The 15179-nt window shown below is 43.9% G+C and overlaps 1 protein-coding gene across 1 annotated transcript; it reads left to right on the top strand.

Annotated features, from left to right (window-relative positions):
* Positions 1-1985: 1985 nt before the first annotated feature.
* LOC112843583 (putative nuclease HARBI1) lies at positions 1986-14672 on the top strand. The gene is made up of 4 exons (XM_025902517.1): positions 1986-2108; positions 2660-3049; positions 3152-3417; positions 14507-14672. Exons 1-4 carry the CDS (start codon positions 1986-1988, stop codon positions 14670-14672), a joined length of 945 nt encoding a protein of 314 aa, XP_025758302.1.
* Positions 14673-15179: the final 507 nt, after the last annotated feature.

Raw genomic sequence — 15179 nt, 5'->3', positions numbered from 1 at the left:
AAGTTCACTATCAGTAACATCAAAGCACCCACTCAGTTGTATAGAAACTCCGTCATGCTAGCTAGTACGCAGTGCGAGTTATTGTAACTGACTGTAAAAAGTCAGCACAGCGAAAATAAACTCCACCTAAACTTGGTTTATATCTGACCCAGATAGACCGCAGGTCATAACTTCTTAGCTGAAGTTCAGTTCACCTGACACTCGGACGGGCAGCGGCCTCGGGTCTCTGCTCCTGCCTCCCCTTTCGTGTAGTTAGTGTGTAGTGTTGTGGATAGTTTTGTGTTGTGTGTCAGAACAATGAGGCGACTGCTGTCTTCAGGTAGAAACAGGAGTGATACACCTGCTGCTGTCAGACCTGCAGGTATCAGGCTGTGATGTTCTTCTTTATAGTGGACAGAAATATTTGGAGTGGCAGAAATAATTTGTGGCATCTTATTGAAGAACAGCTGATTGTTCTGTAAATAGTTTGAAATGGTTATTAATAAAAATCAGGTAAAATAACTTTGTTGTTTGCAAAACTTGTGCATATCATTTTAAAATTGACAATTTATATTTGCATTTAAAGTTATGAAATATGATTCATTAAGCATGTTTGTGGTTGTTACAGTAAAAAATGTAACTTTTTCTACTCTGATATTATGGTTTTTGTCTGTTTTTGGATCAATTGTGTTAATACAGTATGTTGTTAGGAACAAAAGAAATATTTTTTAATGTGTTTCTGCTCATTATATTGTTTTATGTACTTTAATAATGAAGGCTTGTAGAGCAAGGCCACTTTTAACTCACAAACTAAGTGCTCAGCCAGACCGAAAAACAGGTTTTAGTGCACAGGCATATTAATAGATAAGACCCAGAAAAGAGGAACTTTACATATAAGCAATGTTTGAGTCTGTGTGACGTGTAAAGTACCAAAATAAAACCTATATGAGGCACAGCTTATGATTCTAATGTTAGAGCTCTTGCAACTAGCGTTTGAGCTGTGCAGGAGTCTCTTTCTTCCGGAAGATGATTGAATAAAAAGAAATATCAATATTTTAACACACTATGAGTCGATTTTCTCTGTTCTATCATGGGGACAAAAGAATCGGGGTTTAATATTTGGTGTTTCCGCCCGGTTCTTCGTGTATAACAGTGTAACAGAGAGAACAAATGTGGCTGAAGGATGGATCTGATATGAGGCGAATAGAAGACCGGTCTAAAAAGATTTAAAGGTAGGCACAAACCTGTTCAATAAGCAAATTTGTGTAAATTGGCTGAATTCTAAATTATCTGTTCGCTGAGTAGATGATCTTAACTATTAAATTGGCTCAGTAGTGGTAAAACTAAATTCTTGAGAATAAAGTAAAGTTTTGAAGTAATGAAAGTGAAACTTTGAAGTAGGGTTGTGTTCAAGGTCGACTGGTAGAAAACAGTACCTAGATAAAAGTAACATGAGATGTCATTTTAAGGAAATAAGACCAATGTAGTTGAAGAATAAAGAAGAATATAAGAGTTTGTTGGTCAGTTTATGGTTTAATAAGTGTTTAGTCACGAGTGTGAGAACTCTTCAGCAGGAGTTTTGGCGTGGGCAATCCAGGTGGCGCTGCTGAGAGTTGTGGCCTCAGTTAATAGCTAATGATCAGAGGATCTGTTACGGCCCTAGCTGGGCCTCCTGAAACTGCCCTTGTGTGGGTGTGGTTTTTCTCTCTGCCTGTTCCTCTCTTGCTCCACCCCTCTGTCTCTCTCTCACTGGCTGTTTCCGAATTCAGGGGAAGGATGCTCATAAGGACACTACCTACCCACGTCACAAGGTAGTGTCCTTAGACGGACGGGTAGTCAGGAAGTGAGCGGCTGTGGACAGCCCCCTTTTTTTCTCCATAGAAACTTCATTGAACAAACAATGAGTCACAACATCTAAACGGCTGCGGACAACCTGCCGTCGTTCGAGTCCGCCCACAACTCAACGTTTATGCCAAATGCAAACGGCACGTGCGAAAACGGGAAAAATGGATCGGATAATGTTGCTCCGTGCCATGTGCACTGTTCTAATCCAAGAGGAGCTACAAAACCAGCACCAACGTCGCCGGCATGTGTGGTACCTCAGGCTCATCAGAGCCAGTCACATCCAGGTAAAATAAGCTACTCTAAACTACACACATTTAGGACGCGCTCAGCCATCCCAGCCAGGGAAACCAGCAGTCAGCTGAGACTTTAGAAGTCATTTGGATGAGTGACCAAAACGTGTCCCCCACTGAAAACGCGACATCCAAATGAACAGAATCAACTGTTAAGTCCATTTGCTAATGTCAATAATTGAATACTAGCCAGTCATGCGTACACAGTCACCATGAAGAAATAGATAAAATAAATGTCCCTGAAGCTGATATGACAACATGCAGTATGCATTCACAATCATGAATTGGATCCCGTAACTCATGTGTGTACCTGGAATGGCAGTAAAAATGCCACAAAGCTGAAAACAGGGTACCCTAGAATACAGAAACATGCTGAGTTACACAGATGAACTGTATATGCATGAAAGCATAAGTATTGTCACAGTGCAGTAGTATATGTCACATAACCATAATAATCAGAATAATGCTTGGATCCCTCAAAATAAATGAAACCATACCCTGCCACCATAACTGTTCATGTCGTTCTCCACCTTTCATCCAAGCAGAGTAGAACCATATACTGCAGGATCAACCTGAGTGTTCCCGTCCTGGACTGTTTCTACAACCAGGAGGACACGAGGCCCGATTTTCGGCTAAGCAGGGAGTCCTTGGCAGTGTTGCTAAATCTCCTGGACCAGGATCGGCGCCATGGTTGGGGTGCCACAATTGAGATCCTGGTATTCACATTCTGGTTGGCAAGTGGAGCATCCTACAGGCTGGTGTCAAGAGTGTTTGGGATGCCTCGTTCCACTGTCCACACCATTGTCCACCGTGTCACTGAAGAAGTGGTGGCCATTCGCCACCAGGTCATCCACCTTCCAAAGACACCAGAGGACCTGGAGGCAGTGTCCCGTGGGTTTGCAGGGCTGGCACGTCACAGAGCCTTCCTGAAAGCGGTGGGTGCAATCGACGGCTGCCACATCCGCATCAAGTGTCCAAGCGGCCTTGATGGTCAGTGCTACAGAAACAGGAAACTGTTTCCTTCTATCATCCTGCAGGCAGTCTGTGACCATCAGGGCTGCTTCATCGACACCTACGTGGGCTGGCCTGGTTCGGTGCACGATGCCAGGGTGCTCCGCCACAGCCCACTGTACAGACAGTCGGTCTACCCTCCTCCAGGACATTTCATCCTCGCAGATGGGGGGTACCCATGCCTCCAACGTCCACTCCCCCTCATCACACCCTACAAGAGGCCAGTCCGAGGTGTAGGAGCCCAGCGCTTCAACAGCCACCATTCCAGGGCACACTCCATCATAGAGCGTGCGTTAGGAATGACATCCTAACCTACATCCACAATGACGGCGAAACAACTAGTAGCTCAGTGTTCCAACATTCGAAAGAAGGGACTGCTGTCACAGCTAGAGATTGACGAGGTACAACATAAATGCTACGGCAAGGAGGAGTCAGGACGCCAGGTCAGGGGGGAGATATCATCACCCCCACCCGAGATTGGGTACACAGCCCCAAGTGCGATAGGAGAAGGATCGTTGAGTACGAGAGGAACTGAACTGAAAAATAGGATCATGGCCAAGCTTGAAACCTGGATCCCCCGTAGCCGGTTACCAAGATTACGTGAAGTACCCTCAGAAGGTCTGCTAGATGATGTTAATGCAGCACTACGGACGATACCTACAACCACGATTACCGACACTAACAAGCTGATCTACAATACGGCAGCAGTGATCAGTGAGATGCTTGGCTACAAGTTGAACAGCCACAAGGGGCAGTACCCTCCATGGAGAAGGAGGCTAGAGGGCAAGATCAAAGTAGCACGGAGGGAGGTTAGCCAACTAACGGAGTTGCAGAAAGGTGCGACAAAGAAGGTGCATAAGAAATACAGCAAGCTGTCCATACCTGAGGCCCTGGAAACTGCCAAGCAAAGACTCACAGCCTTGGCCACCCGCTTGAGGAGGTACACCAGAGAGATAGAAGGCAGGAGAATAAACCAGCTGTTCTCCACAGAACCAGCAAAGGTGTACTCTCAGTGGCAAGGGAACAATAAGAGAACAGCACCACCAAGGCTGGAGACGGAGCAATACTGGAAGAGCATATGGGAGAAAGACGCAACCCATAACGGCAATGCTCAGTGGCTAGTGGATCTGAGGGCAGACCATAGCGACCTCCCTGAACAGGGTCCAGTGACCATCACAGTGGCAGATATCCAAGAAAGGGTCTCCAGTATGAAGAGTTGGACAGCACCAGGGCCCGACATGGTTCACGCCTACTGGCTGAAGAAGCTGACTGCACTCCATGAGCGTCTGGCAGCACAAATGAACCAGCTGCTAGTTAGCGAGAGACACCCGGAATGGCTAACCGAAGGTCGGACGGTCCTGATCCCCAAGGACCCCAAGAAGGGACCGGTCCCATCCAACTACCGACCAATTACCTGCCTCAGTACTACATGGAAGCTCCTGTCAGGCATCATATCGGCTAAGATGAATGGGCACATGGGTCAATACATGTGCGGGGCACAGAAAGGGATTGGCAAGAATACCAGAGGCGCAAAACACCAGCTACTGGTAGACAGAACAGTCAGCCGAGACTGCAAGACCAGACTGACCAACCTGTGCACAGCCTGGATTGATTACAAGAAGGCCTATGACTCAATGCCCCACAGCTGGATACTGGAATGCCTAGAATTGTACAAGATCAACAGGACCCTAAGAGCCTTCATCAGGAACTCAATGGGGATGTGGTGTACAACACTAGAGGCCAACTCCAAGCCCATAGCACAAGTCACCATCAAGTGCGGGATCTACCAAGGAGATGCTCTGTCCCCACTGCTGTTCTGCATAGGCCTGAACCCCCTCAGTGAGATCATTGACAAGACTGGCTACGGATACCGACTACGGAACGGAGCAGTTGTCAGCCACCTCCTGTACATGGATGACATCAAGCTGTATGCCAAGAGTGAACGAGACATCGATTCACTGATACACACTACCAGGCTATACAGCAATGACATTGGAATGTCGTTCGGACTGGAGAAGTGTAGTCGGATGGTAACAAAGAGAGGGAAGGTAGTCAGAACTGAGGGAATTGAACTACCAGAAGGCAACATTGCAGACATAGAGGACAGTTACAAGTACCTGGGGATCCCGCAAGCGAATGGGAACCATGAAGAGGCCGCTAGGAAAGCTGCAACCACCAAGTACCTGCAGAGGGTCAGGCAAGTCCTGAGGAGTCAGCTGAACGGTAAGAACAAGATCCGGGCCATCAACACCTACGCCCTGCCCGTGATCAGGTACCCTGCTGGGGTAATAGGCTGGCCAAAGGAGGAGATAGAAGCCACTGACATAAAGACAAGAAAGCTCCTTACCATGCATGGAGGGTTTCACCCCAAGTCCAGCACCCTGAGGCTGTACGCTAAGCGGAAGGAAGGGGGCCGAGGACTGGTGAGTGTCAGCACCACAGTCCAGGATGAGACAACGAACATCCAAGAATACATTGGGAAGATGGCCCCAACTGACCGAGTGCTCAGTGAATACCTCAGGCAGCAGAAACCCAAGAAAGAGGTGGGAGACGAGGAACCATCATGGAAGGACAGGCCCCTGCACGGTATGTACCACCGGCAGATAGAGGAGGTGGCTGATATCCAGAAATCCTACCAGTGGCTGGACAAAGCTGGACTGAAAGACAGCACAGAGGCACTAATCATGGCAGCACAAGAACAAGCTCTGAGTACAAGATCCATAGAGGCTGGGGTCTATCACACCAGGCAAGACCCCAGGTGCAGGCTGTGTAAAGATGCCCCTGAGACAATCCAGCACATAACAGCAGGGTGCAAGATGCTAGCAGGCAAGGCATACATGGAACGCCATAACCAAGTGGCCGGCATAGTGTACAGGAACATCTGTGCCGAGTATAACCTGGAAGTCCCGAGGTCAAAATGGGAGATGCCCCCAAGGGTGATGGAGAATGACCGAGCTAAGATCCTGTGGGACTTCCAGATACAGACGGACAAAATGGTGGTGGCTAACCAACCGGACATAGTGGTGGTAGACAAACAGGAGAAGATGGCCGTAGCCATTTAAATTGGTCCTTCGAGCCTAGAGATGGAACATCAGACACGTTTCTGTGACTCCAATAAGGTCTGACTTCTGCATCCTGACGCCGTGGGTAAACCAGCACCGAAGTCTGTCGACAGCCCTCTCCAGGTAGAGGTGAGAGTCCTGGAACGTTGAATTCGGGTCCAGGCCGGTGGTTTAGTACTGGTCCACGACGTTGGGATCCAGATGACCTGAACAACCAGCAAAAGACGACTGAGGGTGAGAAAACACTTTTTTGGTTTTAAACCGCCGGAAGGGTTCAGAAGAATGCGCAAAATAGGTTTGCTGTAGCCGGAATTACTTCGTGAAATGCGCAAAATAGGTTTGCTGTAGCCGGAATTACTTCGTGAAATGCGCAAAATAGGTTGGAAGTAGCCGGAATTACTTCGGCATACGCGTAAAATAGGTTAGAAGTAGCCGGAATTACTTCGAAAAAACACGTGAAATAGGTTGAGTTCGCCGGAAGGGACTAAGTTTAGATTGGTTCTAGAGGTAGCCGTCAAATACCTCGTGACAAATAAGGTTTAAGTTCGCGACAAGGAACTGTGTTTAGAGTGGTTTTAGAAGTGGCCGTGAAATACTTCGTGACAAATTAGCGCGCAAATGTCTATCTGTGTGTATGTATATGTGTTTTGTGTATGTGTTTTAGAAGTAAGTTGATTTTGCAGCACAATAAGTTGCTGAACTACTTTCATTATTTTCTGTTTTTTATTGTTTTCTTTGCTGATGCTCACGTACTGGCCAGTGATGGCCCAGCAAAATCTTTGACAATGGAGAATAAACAAGCAAAATTAACACCTGATGAGAAATGTTTAGAAAAACAACAAACCAGAGTAGGACTAATCCAAAAGAAAGACAGGAATGCTTAGTGGAACAGCAAGAGGTAGAGGTAGACCTATACACACACCAAAAAGTGGCTTTAGCACTGCATGCTGGAGGTGTGGAAAAGAGGGACATTTTGTACGTGACTGTAAGAAACAAAAAAGCAGTTCAGACTAGGAAGAACATAATAATCCCTTATCAAGTGAAAAATTAGAGATCAAAGTAGAAGTTTAAAAAGGGATGGATACAGACCCAACTGAATATATATATAAATACTCTTAGGAATAAAGTGGAATAAAGAAAAGGTTAAATCAAATTAGAGCTTATCTCTACTATATTCAAACTAATAATAGGAAGCATAGCAACCTGTAAATTGGTATTAACAATGAAACAAAATTGGGAAGACAACCAAGCTGAATGAATAGAATGCGTGAAACCAGATAATTCACACGAAAATATATCAAATAAAAAAGAGAGATGCATAAGGTATATTAAGGCTGTGTCATTGGTCAGCCAAGGAAAAGCAAATGTCTCCAGCTTGGGAAGGTGTGAAGCTGCAGATTCACACAGACCCGTGATGGATACATAATAAGATATAAACTAATATACTATTGTATATTAGTAGTAAAGTAGTAAAGTAGTGTATTGTAATATACTATTGCTGTTATAATAAAGGAAAAACAATACAATGATAACATTAATAATGACATAATATTAAATAATAAGAGGCACCTCAGTCAGTTATGATGTGAGGTGGATGATTGTTAAAAGTAGTCTGATTCAAGCTTAAGGTTTGCTCAAACTCAGTACAATGATATAAGAGATGAAGAAAATAAGGAAAATACCTAATCTAATCAAGTGCATAGAGACACTTGACCTGTTTGTAAACCTGTTATCCTAGATGAGACTCTCTTGAGATGAAGAGCAAACCTATACTAACAAATAATAAGTCAAGCCCTGAATACAACAGCTAAAGCTACAGGTTTGAGACAACACAACAGTGCACTGGCTGCTGATTCTATTTTTAGACGGTGTGTGTGTGAGAATGCAAATGAGGAGCGGTGACGCGCATGCAGAGTGTTGCTTTTGGCGTAGAGTCTTATTGAGCTTTATAACTATTGTTTGCAAATATTGCTAAATGCCTGTGACTGAGATGCTGGTTTTGCTCACTACAATAGTATAAATAGAGTGTGAATTCATTACTGTGGATGTATAGGAGTTGACTGACTTTTGATAGATATATATATATAGATTGAGTGAATTGTACAGTACCTAAGACCTATATGTTATTTTAAAGCAGTGACCTATCTTGAGCCACAAATGGTGGTGTGTTTATTATTTTATTTTTTATTTTTTTAGTTATGTGTGTGCTGTGAGAATGATTAGAGGTTTAAATTGTTTTTCTGATTATGAAAAGGATGTCTAAAATACTCCTAGGAGAGCGTATTGTGAGTGATTTTAACTGTGTGAATGCTGTCAGTGACTCCGCGTGATTTGTACCAAATAAGTAAATAGGTAATAATAACACTAAGGAGGTTTTTTAGTAGAGTGAGCGAAAAAGATGAGGTTTGGAAGAAAAGGCAGTGTGTGAGACGATTACTGAATGACAAAAGAGGTTAGAATATTTAAAGGTGTGAATGAAATAAAGGTGTATTGTTTTTAGATTAAGATTTAGTAGAATTAAAGAGAGTCTGTAGATTATAAATACAAAGAAAAAACAAAAGAGTTAGATTAGTTTGAAGAAACAGGAAATATGGCTCTGTGTGCCTGCTGTGTGAGAGGAAGTGGTGGTTGTGAGAGGCCCATAAAAGGGAAACTCACTGTGACAAGTGTGCACCCAGAGAAGAGAGACAGACGAGTTAAACTCTTGGTAGATGAAGCAAATGGAGGTTTTAAGAAAAAGTGATAAAAGGATATTAATTAAATGTTTTAGTGTGTCAATACAGGTGGATTTCTCTCAACCTGAAAACTTGAGTACAGCGGCAAAATGATAGATTAACAGAATCGGGAGGAAAACAGGCCAGCCTTTGGCTTAAAAGTTGACAGCTTCACCTCTCATTGTCTCCTTATCCTGAGAAGGAGCTTAAAGGACAGTTGATCTCCTGATGAAGACAGAAGACAGGCAGAACACCGTGTGCTTGAAGAATTAACAGCAGGCAAAAAGACAGTGCAAGTGAAAGCATTAACACTGACTACGACTGATGAGTCCAGCAGTATGAAAGAAAGCACATGATGCAACATGCAGAGTTGCTGGTGAAGAACAGTGTGACATGACTGTTTGAAGGCACTGTATGTGATATTTGCCATGCTTGGAGTAATCCTGAAAGAAAAGACTGAAAGATCAACAGAGAAGAAACAGAGAGAAGAAACCGCTGATTTGGGCCTGTGTTGATCTGCGAGGTCCCAAAGGAAACTGTGAGAACAGTGAGAGGTGAACCTGGATGTCATATAGTGAATGGATATGGGAAAATTGGATTGAAGGCGGAACTCATGATCGTTTAGAGATGTCCACTAAGTCACGAACAAAGAGATAAACAAAAAGAAGGTAAAAATAATGACAGAAATAATTGACAACTATATTAATGAATAGACAACACATACACAAATTGTTACATGTGAAAGTATTTTTGGAAAGAGTCAGAAGTGAGATAGTTTGAATTAAACCTTATTGTAAGAAGTACTTGCAATGAAGAAAGCAGCTTACACTCAATTAATATGAACGCAAAGCCTTGGTGCCAAAGGCAATTTGTCTTTGTTTTTGTTTGTTTGTTTTGTTGGTTTGGAAAACAAACTTGCGTTCATACTTGTGGATCACAGTGACACATAATGATTAGGCATATGATTTATTAATGCCTAGTTTTAGGGCTGTGGGCTATGAGCTGTAAGCAATGCAAAGTTTTTTCCTAACTTAAAAGTTTGAAATATGTAAGATGTATGAATTCTTTGGGAAAAAAAGGGAATAGCCTAAAATGCCCTAAGTCAAAATGTAGTGTTACATCTACAAAGAAGAAAGCAGAAGAAGCATTCAGTAACTTGAAACTGGCATTACAGACAAATACAGTTTTGGCTTTGCCTGATTATGATAAGCCTTTCTACTTACACGTAGATGGACGTGCAGGCCTGTGCAGCCGCAGCAGAAGCAGTAAGATAGTAAGTCAGCTGACATTGTTTTAGGGCACAATTTAATCATCAGAATACCCCAAGCAGTGAAAGTTCGACAAAGAGTTCGATTAGTCTGCAGAAGCAGGAAATGTGTGTGCCTGTGGTATGTCTGGGACAGGAAATTGTGAGTGTAACAGGAACTACATGCCCATAAAAGGAAGCAGACAGAGTTGTAAAAGCGAAACCGTTGACATCCGGCCCTCACACACGCAGGCCAAGATATAAATATATACACTGACAGACAGTATGTATTTTCAGCTGTGCAACACTTTGAGATCTTCTAAAGACACTATTAGAAGTAATTATATTGCCAAAACAGCTAGCATTGTGTAAATGTGCTGCACATCAGAAAGACAAATCAGAAATAACTAAAGGCAATAACTTTGCAGATCAAGCAGCTAAGTTAGCCGCACAACAAACTGTAGACACATTAATGTCTGCATCCTCTATGCAAATACCACTTGATGTACTTAAAGATGAACAAAAAGCCGCATCAACTGCAGAACAAAAGAAATGGTTAAAGTGTGGAGCACAAAATAATATGATTTGATGACTTGTGAAGGTAAACCGATACTCCCCAAGTCCCTGTGCAGAGCAGCAGCATTAGTGACACATGGGGTGACCCATGTGTCCTCGGGGGGGGGGGATAGTCCAGGTCCTTAATACACACTTTTATACTCTAGTGATTATAGACGTATTCTCAAAATGGCCAGAGATTTATCCAGTGGAAAAAGCAGATGCAATCTCAGTTGCAAAATGTTTATGCAATCATTCTGGCCTGAATGGCCTGAGTGCATAGGCCTAGTAAAAATGTGGGTGAAATTAATACAAGGCTCTCAAAAACTGACATTTATTTGAGGTTGTTCATGGGAGACCTTTTCCACTGCCAGTGACAAGTGAACCTTTAGAAAAATCCATCAGAGAAACAACTCTGGCAGAATGGATGGCAAAACTACTAGAAAATAAGGATATTGTTTTGAACAATAAACTGCCGTAAGACTCTCCAGTCTCTTGCAGGTTGAAACCAAGTGTTATTGACAACACCCACAGCCTGTAAAATTGCAGAGAGACCATCTTGGATACATCAGAGCCACTGCAAAAGGTTGAGGTCCCGGGAAGCCCCGACACCGGAAGCGCCTACGCTTGGTTGTTTCGGGGGTGAGGGTGGTAAGTGCGCTCTTGGGGGCCCCCGTAGGGTAAGCCCGCACTCCAATCTCTATCCGATCAACTGTAGGCAGCCAGGTGTAGGTGTGAAGGGGAACCCTGATGGCTACCTTGACTACAAAGCTCACCCTTACAGGACCCCAGCCGATGCCAACAGCAGCTGAGCCACGAGGCAGACAGAGAAGATGGATGTACGACAACTTACACCTAATGGACATGACACAAGATCACATCCATCCTCGGATGAAAAATGCCTGATACAGAGATGTGTTTAAGACCACAGAGAAAGACTGTTACATCTACTCACACATGTCGAGCATTAATGATTGGTTTTATTTTTATTTTGTTTTCTTTATTTGAGTTGTTCCTTATTTAAAGGCTGTAATTTCACAGATGATAAGTTTATCATTCACAGCATACGCAGATGTACTGAAATCTATGAAGATCATGAAGACTTCTTTTCCTGTTTGTTTCATGAAGATGAAGTGTAACTTATGATGTAGTAACTAAGAATGTGGAAGACAAGTAGTTACCTATTATACATTTCATTTCTCTGATAAACAGGGCGGAATGTTAAAAGATTATTGAACATATATGTGATCAGCTCCATGAAATGTATTCCTTAATTCATTATTAAGTACATGTCTAAGTGACTTTTCACCTAGTAACTTGTGTGCAGCTACTAACCGCTTCCTGTCTTCAGAGAACAGAGAAGTGAAACCTCAGCTCTTTTACAAGAACATGCAAAATGTAGAGAAGGGGAAAAACCTGCTGCTCTAAATGACGTTGTTACCTTTGTACACACATACACACACACACACACACACACTGAAACATCTTGTATAAATAAAGAACGCAGACGGTGACAAAGCGCGAGTCCGTGGGTGTCTCCTATGCAGGCGCTCTGTGACCGTCCTCGCGAGTAAAAGAAGAACTGCAGTTGTTTGTGTTTTCTAACTCAGGTGTCTCAGCTGAACAAAGAACGGCAGGGTGATTTAAAGAAATCCCCTGTCATGATTGATGTAGCGGTTCCGAATGACAGCAATATCAGGAAGAAGGAACACGAGAAGCTGGAGAAATACCAAGGGCTCAGAGAAGAGCTCGAGAGGATGTGGAGGGTGAAGGTAACGGTGGTCCCCGTGGTAATCGGAGCACTAGGTGCAGTGACTCCCAAGCTAGGCGAGTGGCTCCAGCAGATCCCGGGAAGAACATCGGAGATCTCTGTCCAGAAGAGCGCAGTCCTGGGAACAGCTAAGATACTGCGCAGGACCCTCAAGCTCCCAGGCCTCTGGTAGAGGACCCGAGCTTGAAGGATAAACCGCCCGTAGGGGCGTGCTGGGTGTTTTTTTTTTTTTATACATATACATACATATTTACACACACACACGTGTGTGTACATATATATACATGTGTATATGTGTATATATATATATATGTATACATATGTGTATATATACATATACACACTTATATATATATATGTGTGTGTGTGTGTGTGTGTGTGTGTGTATACAGGGAGTGCAGAATTATTAGGCAAATGAGTATTTTGTCCACATCATCCTCTTCATGCATGTTGTCTTACTCCAAGCTGTATAGGCTCGAAAGCCTACTACCAATTAAGCATATTAGGTGATGTGCATCTCTGTAATGAGAAGGGGTGTGGTCTAATGACATCAACACCCTATATCAGGTGTGCATAATTATTAGGCAACTTCCTTTCCTTTGGCAAAATGGGTCAAAAGAAGGACTTGACAGGCTCAGAAAAGTCAAAAATAGTGAGATATCTTGCAGAGGGATGCAGCAGTCTTAAAATTGCAAAGCTTCTGAAGCGTGATCATCGAACAATCAAGCGTTTCATTCAAAATAGTCAACAGGGTCGCAAGAAGCGTGTGGAAAAACCAAGGCGCAAAATAACTGCCCATGAACTGAGAAAAGTCAAGCATGCAGCTGCCAAGATGCCACTTGCCACCAGTTTGGCCATATTTCAGAGCTGCAACATCACTGGAGTGCCCAAAAGCACAAGGTGTGCAATACTCAGAGACATGGCCAAGGTAAGAAAGGCTGAAAGACGACCACCACTGAACAAGACACACAAGCTGAAACGTCAAGACTGGGCCAAGAAATATCTCAAGACTGATTTTTCTAAGGTTTTATGGACTGATGAAATGAGAGTGAGTCTTGATGGGCCAGATGGATGGGCCCGTGGCTGGATTGGTAAAGGGCAGAGAGCTCCAGTCCGACTCAGACGCCAGCAAGGTGGAGGTGGAGTACTGGTTTGGGCTGGTATCATCAAAGATGAGCTTGTGGGGCCTTTTTGGGTTGAGGATGGAGTCAAGCTCAACTCCCAGTCCTACTGCCAGTTTCTGGAAGACACCTTCAAGCAGTGGTACAGGAAGAAGTCTGCATCCTTCAAGAAAAACATGATTTTCATGCAGGACAATGCTCCATCACACGCGTCCAAGTACTCCACAGCGTGGCTGGCAAGAAAGGGTATAAAAGAAGAAAAACTAATGACATGGCCTCCTTGTTCACCTGATCTGAACCCCATTGAGAACCTGTGGTCCATCATCAAATGTGAGATTTACAAGGAGGGAAAACAGTACACCTCTCTGAACAGTGTCTGGGAGGCTGTGGTTGCTGCTGCACGCAATGTTGATGGTGAACAGATCAAAACACTGACAGAATCCATGGATGGCAGGCTTTTGAGTGTCCTTGCAAAGAAAGGTGGCTATATTGGTCGCTGATTTGTTTTTGTTTTGTTTTTGAATGTCAGAAATGTATATTTGTGAATGTGGAGATGTTATATTGGTTTCACTGGTAAAAATAAATAATTGAAATGGGTATATATTTGTTTTTTGTTAAGTTGCCTAATAATTATGCACAGTAATAGTCACCTGCACACACAGATATCCCCCTAAAATAGCTAAAACTGAAAACAAACTAAAAACTACTTCCAAAAACATTCAGCTTTGATATTAATGAGTTTTTTGGGTTCACTGAGAACATGGTTGTTGTTCAATAATAAAATTGTTCCTCAAAAATACAATTTGCCTAATAATTCTGCACTCCCTGTATGTATTTACACACACACACGTGTGTGTTGTAACCAATACAGGTTGTGACAGCCTGTGCCGTCCTCCACAACATCTGCCTCAGTGCCGGTGACATCGTGGCCCCAGTGGATGAGCCTGAGGACGATGGTGCAGAGGATGGGGAGGGGGAGGCTGGGTTGGAGGCAGTCAGTGGTGCTCTTTGGTGGGACCAACTGTCATCTGAGGTGTCAGCCCTGGAGGAGGTACCACCAGACCACGACTACTGTTAACAGGCAAGTGAAAATTTGTCTAGGAACCTTTGTGCCATATGCCACCAGAGAGGTGGCATATGGCACTTCATGGCACTCCTGTCTGCATATCTCTGACATCTTAGTGATGCTGCAGCCGTCGATAGAGCCAGCACAAGTGCAAATTTGGCAAGTGCAAATTTGTCTAGGAACCTATGTGCCATATGCCACCAGAGAGGTGGCATATGGCACTTCATGGCACTCCTGTCTGCATATCTCTGACATCTTAGTGATGCTGCAGCCGTCGATAGAGCCAGCACTGCAAACCTGTGCATGGACGTTGCAGTGGACACTGGGAGGACGCATCCCTAAGCCCCCTTTGCAGACCACCCTGTGTGATCCTCCACTCGCTGACTAGACGAGACAGACCGCAGGTCACAGTTGCAGCACCCCCTTCCATGTCAGTTCTGTCTTCAGCAGATCCAGCAACACTGCCAGGGACTTCCTGGCATGTATTGGGGTTGTGAATGTAATGGTCCGGGAACAGGT

Source organism: Oreochromis niloticus, linkage group LG22 (genome assembly GCF_001858045.2).
Source record: "Oreochromis niloticus isolate F11D_XX linkage group LG22, O_niloticus_UMD_NMBU, whole genome shotgun sequence".
Lineage (NCBI taxonomy): Eukaryota > Metazoa > Chordata > Actinopteri > Cichliformes > Cichlidae > Oreochromis > Oreochromis niloticus.
This window is presented reverse-complemented; position numbering and strand designations above follow the sequence as displayed.

Bases quoted from the DNA above. Each gene is read 5' to 3' on its own strand.
- LOC112843583 (XM_025902517.1), top strand. From the start codon at position 1,986: ATGGATCGGATAATGTTGCTCCGTGCCATGTGCACTGTTCTAATCCAA. The intron at 3,050-3,151 runs GTGGGTGCAATC...ATCATCCTGCAG, and splicing joins ACAGAGCCTTCCTGAAAGCG to GCAGTCTGTGACCATCAGGG. The intron at 3,418-14,506 runs GTTAGGAATGAC...CATCTGCCTCAG, and splicing joins CACTCCATCATAGAGCGTGC to TGCCGGTGACATCGTGGCCC.